General features: G+C 43.3%; 1 protein-coding gene across 7 annotated transcripts; it reads right to left on the reverse strand.

Moving 5' to 3' along the window:
- Nucleotides 1-4,836: 4,836 nt before the first annotated feature.
- polr3glb (RNA polymerase III subunit GL b) lies at nt 4,837-12,067 on the reverse strand. 7 transcript variants are annotated; one of them, XM_021557876.3, is made up of 8 exons: nt 11,675-12,067; nt 8,348-8,509; nt 7,920-8,049; nt 7,468-7,536; nt 6,953-7,009; nt 6,302-6,390; nt 5,949-6,065; nt 4,837-5,527 (listed from the first exon to the last, which is right to left on the reverse strand). In XM_021557876.3, exons 2-8 carry the CDS (start codon nt 8,471-8,473, stop codon nt 5,441-5,443), a joined length of 675 nt encoding a protein of 224 aa, XP_021413551.2. In that variant the 5' UTR covers nt 8,474-8,509; nt 11,675-12,067; the 3' UTR covers nt 4,837-5,440. The 7 variants fall into 7 exon arrangements, with proteins under 7 accessions (XP_021413551.2, XP_021413537.2, XP_090051956.1 ...); XM_021557862.3 differs by having other exon boundaries at nt 6,293-6,390; XM_090195830.1 differs by having other exon boundaries at nt 11,494-12,067.

Consider the following 12,067-nt stretch of genomic DNA (forward strand, 5'->3'; position numbering starts at 1 on the left):
GGCCAAATACTCCTCAGAGACACCAATACTCCTTAGCCGGCCCACAAGAATGGAATGGTCTACCCGTATCAAAAGCTTTGGCCGAGTTAATAAAAATAGCAGCACAACATTGCTTAGAATCAAGGGCAATGGTGACATCATTGATGACCTTTAAGGTTGCAGTGACACATCCATAACCTGAGCGGAAGCCAGATTGCATACCAGAGAGAATACTATAGACATCAAGAAAGCCAGTCAGTTGATTGTTGACTAGTTTTTCTAACACTTTTGATAAACAGGGCAAAATAGAAACAGGCCTACAACAGTTAGGATCAGCTTGAGCTCCCCCTTTAAATAAAGGGTGAACCGTGGCTGCCTTCCAAGCAATGGGAACCTCCCCAGAAAGGAGAGACAGGTTGAAAAGGTTGGAGATAGTCTTGGCGATGATAGGGGAAGCAACCTTAAAGAAGAAAGGGTCTGAACCATCTGACCCAGATGTTTTTTTCGGGGTCAAGTTTCAGGGGCTCCTTTAGCACCTGCAGGGTAAAACTTTTAGCGAGACAGGGGAAAAAGAGGGAGAAGCATCAGGGATAGTCGCATTAGAAGGGCTGGGAGACGAGGAAATGTTGGATGGGCAAGGAGGCATGGCTGAGTCAAATAGGAATCCTGACTTAATGATGTGGTGATGATTAAAGAGCACAGCCATGTGCTTCTTGTCAGTAACAAACACATCATCAACTTTAATCAACATGGGCAGCTTTGAGGAGGAGTGTTTATTCTCCAGGTCTTTAACCGTTTTCCAGAACTTCTTGGGGTTAGACCCACAGAGAGAGAACTGCTTCTTAAAGTAACTAACTTTGGCCTCCCGGATAGCCTGAGTGCACTTATTTCTCATTTGCCTGAACGAGAGCCAGTCAGCCTGAGTATGTATGTGCCGAGCCTTTCGCCATATACAATTCTTGAGGTGGAGTAACTCTGCAAGATCACTGTCGAACCAGGGGCTGAACCTGTTTTTAATTCTAATTTTCTCTATGGGGGCGTATTTGTTAAAAATACCACTGAAAATATAAAAAAAGTCCAAGCGTCTTCGACCGAGGGGATTAGGACCATTCTATACCATTTTACAGAGGCCAGTTCATGAAGGAAGGCTTGCTTTAAAGCTTTTTAGCATTGTAAGTTCAGAGTCACTCGCCCCAACAGTGCCTGTGTGCTGGAGGCGAGTGAAAGCTTGAGGATTGATGATGTTTTCAGGTCTCTGCTTATTTGCCAGAGCATTTGCTGTATAGCTTAGCTTAGTTTAGTCGAGTGTGTGTGTGTGTGAGAGAGAGAGAGAGAGAGAGAGAGAGAGAGAGAGAGAGAGAGAGAGAGAGAGAGAGAGAGAGAGAGAGAGAGAGAGAGAGAGAGAGAGAGAGAGAGAGAGAGAGAGAGAGAGAGAGAGATTTACTGCACAGGGACGACAACGTACTTCAGGCTTTTCAACAGCAGGGAATATCCATACTAAGTATTTACACAACAAAAAGCCACGGTGGCAATCAACCTCAGAAGCACAACATTTCCACGCCCCCATGAAATTGTATACAAACCAACTAAAAGTAGCACAGCAAAGATGTATCTACCCCAAACTCCAAGTATAGCCACCCAGACCAATAAAGCTTAAGATAGACTTACAAAGTAGAAGCTAAGATATACACTCACCGGACAGTTCATTAGGTAGACCACCCCGTTCATGAAAATTGATTGCTCCTAGAGACAGTGAGTCAAGTGGCCGTGGCCTGTTATATAAGCAGGCACACAGGCATCGAGGCATTCAGTTACTGTTCGATTGAACATTAGGATGGGCAAAACAAGTGACCTAAGCGACTTTCAACGGGGCATGATCGTCGGCGGAAGGCATGCCGGACCCATTATCTCTGAAAACAGCCATCCTCCTGGACTTTTCACGCACGGCAGTGTCAAGGGTTTACAGAGAATGGTACAACAAACAAAAAACATCAGGTCAGCAGCAGTCCTGTGGGCGACAACAGCTTGTTGATGAGAAAGGTCGGAGGAGAATGGAAATCGTGTAAGCTAACAGGCGTGCCACAGACAAATAACGGCATAGTTCAACAGTGGTGTGCAGAACGGCATCTCGAAACGCACAACTCGCCAATCCTCGTCATGGACGGCTATTGCAGCAGACGACCACACCGGGTTCCACAGCTAAAAACAAGAAGCGGTTCCAGTGGGCACGCAATCACCAACACTGGACAATTGAGGAGTGTTAAAACATCTGCTGGAACATGACAGCGAGTTCAGTTTACTTGAGTGGCCTGCACAGTCCCCATTGTCAATCCAATAGAGCATCTTTGGGATGAGATGGAACAAGCCTGTTCCCAGCATGAATGTACCACCGTCCAATCTGTAGCAACTGCGTTTCTGACACCTTGTAGAATGCCCCAAAGAATTCAGGCTGTTCTTTAGACATAGGGGGGTCCGCCCGGTACTAGATGGGTGTACCTAATAAACGGTCCGGTGAGTGTATAACTACATTACACTTACAGCAAGGATAGCTGTGGCTTTAAAGTGAAACCCTTAGAAACTGCTGGGTCAGTGCAAACCTTAGCAATGTGTGTGTGTGTGTGTTTCCTCTTCACTTCCACATGCCTTCTAAACTACATTGTATTGAATTAATAAAAATTCACCCTTTTTTGAGCATTTATAGCCTAATGCATCTTTTAGTGCATCACCCTGCACAGTGATATATGAAAATGTGTCTGAACCTATCAGTTTACTAAGGTGCTCTCTTGCTGCAGACACTGCTGCATTAATTTGACTGTGTTTCCAAGCCTGCTGACATGAAATCTAAAGCTTTCGCATACCATAACAATCTATCACATGCATCTGTCTCTGGCCACCTGCCATTCCTGAATAAAAGAACACTGCATATTTATTGGAACACCAGGGTGGGGGAATGTTCTGTATACATTTTGTGTACTAAGTATATATATATATGTATAGAGAGAGAAAGAGACTCAGGACAGAGAATGTGCTCACTGTACATATACAAGCTTTGATTCTCGTCAGCTTTGATAACAGGTCAGCAAATAGCGGTCAGAAAATAGAAAATGAAGGTCAGAAAATATCAGTTGTTATGTAAATAGACTGCTCAAAAAAATAAAGGGAACACTTAAACAACACAATGTAACTCCAACTCAATCACACTTCTGTGAAATCAAACTGTCCACTTAGGAAGCAACACTGATTGACAATACATTTAACATGCTGTTGTGCAAATGGAATAGACAACAGGTGGAAATGATAGGCAATTAGCAAGACACCCCCAAAAAAGGAGTGGTTCTGCAGGTGAACCACAGACCACTTCTCAGTTCCTATGCTTCATGGCTGATGTTTTGGCCACTTTTGAATACTGGCGGTGCTTTCACTCTAGTGGTAGCATGAGACGGAGTATACAACCCACACAAGTGGCTCAGGTAGTGCAGCTCATCCAGGATGGCACATCAATGCGAGGTGTGGCAAGAAGGTTTGCTGTGTCTGTCAGCGTAGTGTCCAGAGCATGGAGGCGCTACCAGGAGACAGGCCAGTACATCAGGAGACGTGGAGGAGGCCAACAACCCAGCAGTAGGACCGCTACCTCCGCCTTTGTGCAAAGAGGAGCACTGCCAGAGCCCTGCAAAATGACCTCCAGCAGGCCACAAATGTGCATGTGTCTGCTCAAACGGTCAGAAACAGACTCCATGAGGGTGGTATGAGGGCCCGACGTCCACAGGTGGGGGTTGTGCTTACAGCCCAACACCGTGCAGGACGTTTGGCATTTGCCAGAGAACACCAAGATTGGCAAATTTGCCACTGGCGCCCTGTGCTCTTCACAGATGAAAGCAGGTTCACACTGAGCACATGTGACAGACGTGACAGAGTCTGGAGACGCCGTGGAGAACGTTCTGCTGCCTGCAACATCCTCCAGCATGACTGGTTTGGCGGTGGGTCAGTCATGGTGTGGGGTGGCATTTCTTTGGGGGGCCGCACAGCCCTCCATGTGCTCGCCAGAGGTAGCCTGACTGCCATTAGGTACCGAGATGAGATCCTCAGACCCCTTGCGAGACCATATGCTGGTGCGGTTGGCCCTGGGTTCCTCCTAATGCAAGACAATGCTAGACCTCATGTGGCTGGAGTGTGTCAGCAGTTCCTGCAAGAGGAAGGCATTGATGCTATGGACTGGCCCACCCCGTTTCCCAGACCTGAATCCAATTGAGCACATCTGGGACATCATGTCTCGCTCCATCCACCAACAGACTGTCCAGGAGTTGGCGGATGCTTTAGTCCAGGTCTGGGAGGAGATCCCTCAGGAGACCATCTGCCACCTCATCAAGAGCATGCCCAGGCGTTCTAGGGAGGTCATACAGGCACGTGGAGGCCACACACACTACTGAGCATCATTTTGACTTGTTTTAAGGACATTACATCAAAGTTGGATCAGCCTGTAGTGTGGTTTTCCACTTTAATTTTGAGTGTGACTCCAAATCCAGACCTCCATGGGTTGATAAATTTGATTTCCATTGATCATTTTTGTGTGATTTTGTTGTCAGCACATTCAACTATGTAAAGAAAAAAGTATTTAATAAGAATATTTCATTCATTCAGATCTAGGATGTTATTTTAGTGTTCCCTTTATTTTTTTGAGCAGTGTATGTGTATTGACCAAGCATGGTGTATTTCTGATAACTTTGTGTATGCTGCTTCAACATTCAACACTACGCCACCTATTGGTGTGAAATAAGTATTATCATGCGACATCTGGTGAACTAGTATAGCTTCTAGTAGGAAAACAGTTTGTGTAGCATAGAAAATAAAACTGCCTGGTTTACAAATTAGCTGCCATTTATTCTTTCAGAATTTCAAGTTGAGTAAAATCCTCTTTCATAACAAACCTAACAGAAAACATTGGGATATTACATGAATATAAATGTTTTACAAAACATAACTTTTTAGAACTACATATAAACTACATAAAACAGCATAACATTAAAATTGGTGTATTAGACACATTTTATATCTTCAAAGTTCTTTAACATTTCTAAAATTGGATAAAAACCCTCTAAGAAATGATACTATAATTGGTGTCAGGAGAAAAGATGTCGTCTTAAGAAGAATGACATACTTCTCTCTCCATAACACCACCACACTTAAGAGCCATTTAAAACTATTGCAGGTTTGAGCTGTGCAACCTGCTTCTCAATTTGAGAATATTTTTTAAGTCAGGAACTGACTGAATCCTGGGTTATTTTGAAGATTCATGTGTCAAGTTAAGATCATTTCAGGCCATGTATACAAGATGGACCAAAGAACAACGGCACATCCTTTCAGCTTTGGAGTCTCTCTCAGTTCTGGAGTGTCACATATATTTTCCCAGGACTCTTGGGTCCTAGGCATGCACAATGCTCTGTTGTTGTTGTTTTTCAAAGTATCAGTAAATGGCCTCATCCATGTTGTCATCACTGTCCCCCCCGAACTCCTCTCCATTGTCAAAGTACGACATGATATAGTCTGTCTCCTGTGGGAACACAATCAGAGTGGGGAAAAAATGCTACGTATGAGCTCATTCCAACCTTGTGAACTGTGTTTGCTCACTTTCTGTTAAATCATGCATTGGTGTCAATGGAATATGTATGGGGGAAATTGTCTCTAGTAAGGATTCAAGTCAAAGTGATATTATCTCACTGGAGGTTGTGTGGGGCATGAACCCTGATGAAAAAAGTAAGAAAGAGCTTGGATGTGTAACAGTTTGGCATCCATCCCTCTCCTTTCCCTAACCTGAACGAAACAACAACTGTCACCCAGGAAGCATCGTTACCTGTCACTGCAGAGCAATGGAAACAACTACTTCAGGTCTCAGTGGGTGACGTCACCGATTGAACGTTACTAGCGCACACCGCTTACTAGCTAGCCATTTAACATTGGCTACAGATGCTTACCTCTTCAAACTCTTCTTCATCATACTCCTCCTCCCCATCTTGCTGCTCTTCCTCCTGCTTCTTCTTCTCCCCTTCCTCTTCATCTGAGGTCACTTCCTCCTCTTTTTTCTCCAATGTCTGAAATATGACACAAATTAATACAAAATAAACTAAAAGAAAAATAACATTGATAGTAAAATAATACACCACCAGGCTTACATTACGTTTGAGGTTTAACAGAAAGAAACATTTCCCTCATCTAGTGTGCCGAGGTTGAGTTGTGTTACATGCCTATAGATGTGGTGAAGAGGTCAATAGAATACAGACTATGGAGTTAATGTCTGATGTATTGGCTGAGTACCTACTATTCCCACCTCTAGTTTATGGATGATCTCCTCTTTGTCCACCCGGGTCTTTTTGCTGGGTTTGGGGTCCACTGGTGTATCCACACTAAGAGAGGTGTCTGTAACAGACGAAAAGGGGCAAAAGCAAATCATTAGTGAAAACCAACTCCCTCTATCTATTCCCCCTCCTCTCCTTTCATTTAAAAGGCCATTCAACCAAAAGCTATATTTATCTCATAATAGAAAATGGCAGATCATTTATGTATAAGTCAGGCAATATTGTCATTGTCAGTAACCAGCAGTGATTTTATCTTATCCTTCTGTTCAAAGCAGAAGGGCAAATTGATGCATTCATGTCTCTAGGGAGACACAAGCAGTCAGGCACAATATTCTTCTGAAGACACCTCTCTCTTCATCACTCCGCCCAGGAAATAGGAAGGAAAAAAATCATGTGGGCGTAATATGCTCTGAAAGAGACAGGTCTTTCGCCAGCAACGTACATGTCATCAAGTCCTGCAGGAAGCAAACTAAACAGAACTGCAAAATGAATGGATTTTTTTTTTTGCAATAGCCTTCTGTGATCACATGGTGGTGGGTGGGCTTTCATAGTGAATCTGTATCACTCACAAAAATGTCCTGTCAGTCAATGTGAGGTATAAAACAACACTATCATCCACTTACTCTCTTTTAGGGGCTTCTTGACACGGATTCTAAGCTCTTTTGGTAGCCTTTTCCAGTCTGGCGTTAAAAAACAAAAATCAAACATAATCAATCAGCAGACACAGGTTCTACAATAATGTTTTTACACAGCAATGACCTTGTCAAAATGATGGAATGTTGGTTCACATCCGGTAAAGCTGAGGGACTAAAACCTCAAATTGTTTTCCCAATCAGCCTCTATTCAGCAGACCCTAATTGTGAGCGACAGCTCAATTTCTCCCATTTGAAACGCTTTGGGTCACCTGACAGTTTCAATCAGGACCGTTCACACTCCATTGTGGCTGACATCTCTGGGGCGGCGTAGCGAGTGATTTCATACTGCTTCAGGGTTAGATCATTGATTCTATTAATCCCTGTTTAACAGTGTTATGCTGGTAATCAGATCGTACAATGCAATCCTTCTAATACATGTTCCATAGTCTCTATCTCCTTTCAGTTACATTTTTTGAAATGGAGGTATGATGCAACTGACTCACCTGGATTCCACTCAATGGTGTTGTCTGACGGCTCACTGTTCTGATATTTATCAGAATACCGCTCCACATCTGGAAGTCAGACAACTGACTGAAATGAAGCTCATTCATTTCTTAAACATGGTACAAGAACAAACATGTCTTTGAAAAGAAAGCCTCTGTGTATTATCATGTCTACCTCATTTGCTGCTCCCAAATGTTCTTATCGAAGCATAATTACTTGATTGCATAATTGCTTGATTGAATAATTGAAAAATATTTCCACCCCTGAATTAGGTAATGTCAGCCAAACCTTGTATCACCTAAAATCTTGTATCATTTTAATAAAATAACACCATTGGGAGCTGCTGACAGTGACAAGACATTGACTGTCTAATTTCTGCTACGTTTGGATGTCTGTAATGACTCTTTTCATCGCTAACACACAGAGATGGTGTCTTCCCAGGCTTAAGTACCTTTCTTGGAGACGGCTTGGCGGACATAAAATGGTAGGGTCTTCATGTTTCCCCTGAACTCCTGCTTCAGTGCCAACATGTACTCTGCTTCCTCTCCCATCACCAAGGGGACAGGCTTGTGTTCCATGGGCTACATGTGCACAAAAAACATAATACATATTAGTCTAGTCCTTAAAATGACAACAAAAGGCTCAATGCATGCTTTCCCAAAATAGCATGCTCTTATTTGCTCCCAACCAAACACATATCTTAACTGTCTCAATACATTTAAACAAAAATGTCAGCCCTGGATGTTGCTTAGACAAATAGAAAAATCAAGAGAAAAGACTGAGAATAGCCTCTAAATAAAGCCAATATTTGATAACAATGAGGTGCATCCAAAATGAAAAATGACAGCTACAGGGTCAGTCACATCACCCCTTACTCACAGGGAACAGAGGTGTAGGCTGGAGAATTGAAGGGGGCAGGTTCTCCCCTTTCCCAATCCCGACTGCCTCGATACTGAAGCTCATGTACCCCTTGCCGCGACCTCTGCCGCGGCCCAGGCCAGCCATGGAGCGAGCACACAGCGGGGGGGTTCACAGGTAAATCTGTCAAGGGAGGAAGAATGCAATGGGCACTAAAAGAGTACTGAGTAATAGCACTTCTATTTTCCCAAATTATCTGTGTAAAGCTACAGTTGAAGTCAGACGTTTACATACACTTAGGTTGTATATCATTAAAACTCATTTTCAACCACTCCACAATTTCTTGTTAACAAACTATAGTTTTGGCAAGTCGGTTAGGACATCTACTTCATGCATGACACAAGCCATTTTTCCAACAATTGTTTACAGACATATTATTTCACTTTTAATTCACTGCATCACAATTCCAGTGGGTCAGAAGATTACGTAAATAAATCATTCTCTCTACTATTATTCTGACATTTCACATTCTTAAGATAAAGTGGTGATCCTAACTGACCTAAGACAAGGAAGTATTACTAGGATTAAACGTCAGGAAATGTGAAAAAAAATGTATTTGGCTAAGGGGTATGTAAACTTCCGACTTCAACTGTATATAAGCTTATTTTTTATCCTGGCCAGTGCCTTGCAAAAGTATTCACCCTCCTTGCAATTTTTCCTATTTTGTTGTAAACTGTCAAAACATCCTCTCACTGTCAATTGCGTTTATATTCATCAAACTTAACATGTAAATATTTGTATGAACATAAGATTCAACAACTGAGACATAAACTGAACAAGTTCCACAGACATGTGACTAACAGAAATGGAATGAAGTGTCCCTGAACAAAGGGGGAGTCAAAATCAAAAGTAACAGTCAGTATCTGGTGTGGCCACCAGCTGCATTAAGTACTGCAGTGCATCTCCTCCTTATGGACTGCACCAGATTTGCCAATTCTTGCTGTGAGATGTTACCCCACTCTACCACCATGGCACCTGCAAGTTCCCGGACAATTCTGGGGGGAATGGCCCTCCGATCCAACAGGTCACAGAAGTGCTCAATGGGATTGAGATCCGGGCTCTTCGCTTGCCATGGCACAACACTGACATTCCTGTCTTGCAGGAAATCACGCACAGAACGAGCAGTATGGCTGGTGTCAGGCGGGAAGGTCATGTCAGGATGAGCCTGCAGGAAGGGTACCACATGAGGGAGGGGGATGTCTTCCCTGTAATGCACAGCATTAAGATTACCTGCAATGACAACAAGCTCAGCCCGATGATGCTGTGACACACCGCCCCAGACCATGACGGACCCTCCACCTCCAAACCAATCCCGCTCCAGAGTACAGGCCTCGGTGTAATGCTCATTCCTTTGACGATAAACTCGAATCCGACCATCACCCCTGGTGAGACAAAACCGCGACTCGTCAGTGAAGAGCACTTTTTGACAGTCCTGTCTGTTCCAGCGACGGTGGGTTTGTGCCCATAGGCGACGTTGTTGCCAGTGATGTCTGGTGAGGACCTGCCTTACAACAGGCCTACAAGCCGTCAGTCCAGCCTCTCGCAGCCTATTGCGAAATGTCTGAGCACTGATGGAGAGCTTGTGCATTCCTGGTGTAACTCGGGCAGTCGTTGTTGCAATCCTGTACCTGTCCGCAGGTGTTATGTTTGGATGTACCGATCCTGTGCAGGTGTTGTTATACGTGGTCTGCTACTGCGAGGACGATCAGCTGTCCGTTCTGTCTCCCTGTAGCGCTGTCTCACCGTATGGACTCCTCATGCCTCCTTGCAGCATGTCTAAGGCACGTTCACGCAGACGAGCAGGGACCCTGGGCATCTTTCTTTTGGTGTTTTTCAGAGTCAGTAGAAAGGCCGCTTTAGTGTCTTAAGTTTTCATAACTGTAACCTTAATTGCCTATCATCTGTAAGATGTTACTGTCTTAACGACCGTTCCACCCCTAAGCAAGGGACACAACCAAGCGGCACTATGAAGACCAAGGAGCTCTCCAAACAGGTCAGGGACAAAGTTGTGGAGAAGTACAGATCAAGGTTGGGTTATAAAAAATATCTTAAACTTTGAACATCCCACAGAGCACCATTAAATCCATTATTAAAAAATGGAAAAAACATGGCACCACAACAAACCTGCCAAGAGAAGGCCACCCACCAAAACTCACGGACCAGGCAAGGAGGGTGTTAATGAGAGGCAACAAAGAGACCAAAGATAACCCTGAAGGAACTGCAAAGCTCCACAGCGGATATTGGAGTATCTGTCCATAGGAACACTTTAAGCTGTACACTCCACAGAGCTGGGCTTTACAGAAGAGTGGCCAGGAAAAATCGAATGCTTAAAGAAAAAAAATTGCAAACATGTTTGGTGTTTGCAAAAAGGCATGTGGGAGACTCCCCAAATATATGGAAGAAGGTACTTATAAATGCCTCCTGAGCTAAGTTCACCTGTTATACCCCATCACAATTCAATCAAAATTATAAGCTTTTTTACTCCATTGTTTGTAAACAATGTAATAGTAAACAAACACTGTATAGACTAAAAACAAAAAACATGGTTAAAACTATAATTTTAGTCTCATGGATGGTCTGGGTACCAGTCTGGAACTCTTTTCTTTTGCATGTGACACGGAGTAAAAGGAATGGAATATAGCCAGATAAGGATATAATGAGATGCTTGTCTCCACCCTAACAATAGGATTAGTTGTCCACAGAGTGGAACTGTGGGCTGTCAACTCTTTGGATTGGTGGATACATTTTGTTATTTGAATAATTTAAAAAATATATTCGATTAAGGGTGTTGACATCAATGGAGCTTGAGATGCTATGCTAGCTTCATGAATATGCATAGACCTGCTCTAATTTCAACAGGGAAGTGTATCACACTTTTATCAGTACACTCATAGCAACCTAAGCATTAGAAAATGTATATTAGATTAAACAAGCCTCACGAAACAAAATAACAATTTATATTTATCTGGACTAAATTCAACACTATCATTTCGCCCCCATTCAAAAACTCCTCATCTGCTTAATAATTAAGGATATGCTTAAGTGGACAGATTTTGGGCAGAAATAGGGCTCTCTGGTAACCAGGCTACCATCCTCCAGCTGCGTACCAAATCAACGCCAGGTGTTGCAGGAAGGCCAAGAAGATCATCAGGGACCCCCGTAGCCTAAGCATCTCTGAATGGTGGGGTCCCTGCTTTGTTGTTGTTTGAATCGCATTCTGCCCCTTTAACAGCTACCAGCAAGTTACCTATCTAGTTTTGTGCGGCTTGCTAACTTGTTCCATCTTACCTTCTAGTGATTTCAGTGATATTAACTTGCTTGCTCAGATAACTTGGTTGCACAGTAGCTACATGACAGCTGTAGCTAGTAAGAACTTGCTAGAAAACGACTAGCGCCTAACGTTACAATCTAGTTAGCTAGATAACGACGTTAGCTAGTGCTGTCAGATTTATCACGACAAAATATCGGTCACCAAGACAACGTGCTTACTAACTAACCATATCAACTTATTCACGACCTCCCACCTTCTGCGCCATAGCTAGCTACTAATCTTTAAATATAAAAAATATTAAAACATCGAAGTTAACGTTAGCTAGTTTACAAATCCGCGGGCTACGTTATTGTTTACCAAACACTATGTTGTTTGCGGAACTCCAGCGACTTGGGGTCGACTACCCTGCG

Source organism: Oncorhynchus mykiss, chromosome 2 (assembly GCF_057628025.1).
Source record: "Oncorhynchus mykiss isolate SJ-2025 chromosome 2, ASM5762802v1, whole genome shotgun sequence".
Classification (NCBI taxonomy): Eukaryota; Metazoa; Chordata; class Actinopteri; order Salmoniformes; family Salmonidae; genus Oncorhynchus; species Oncorhynchus mykiss.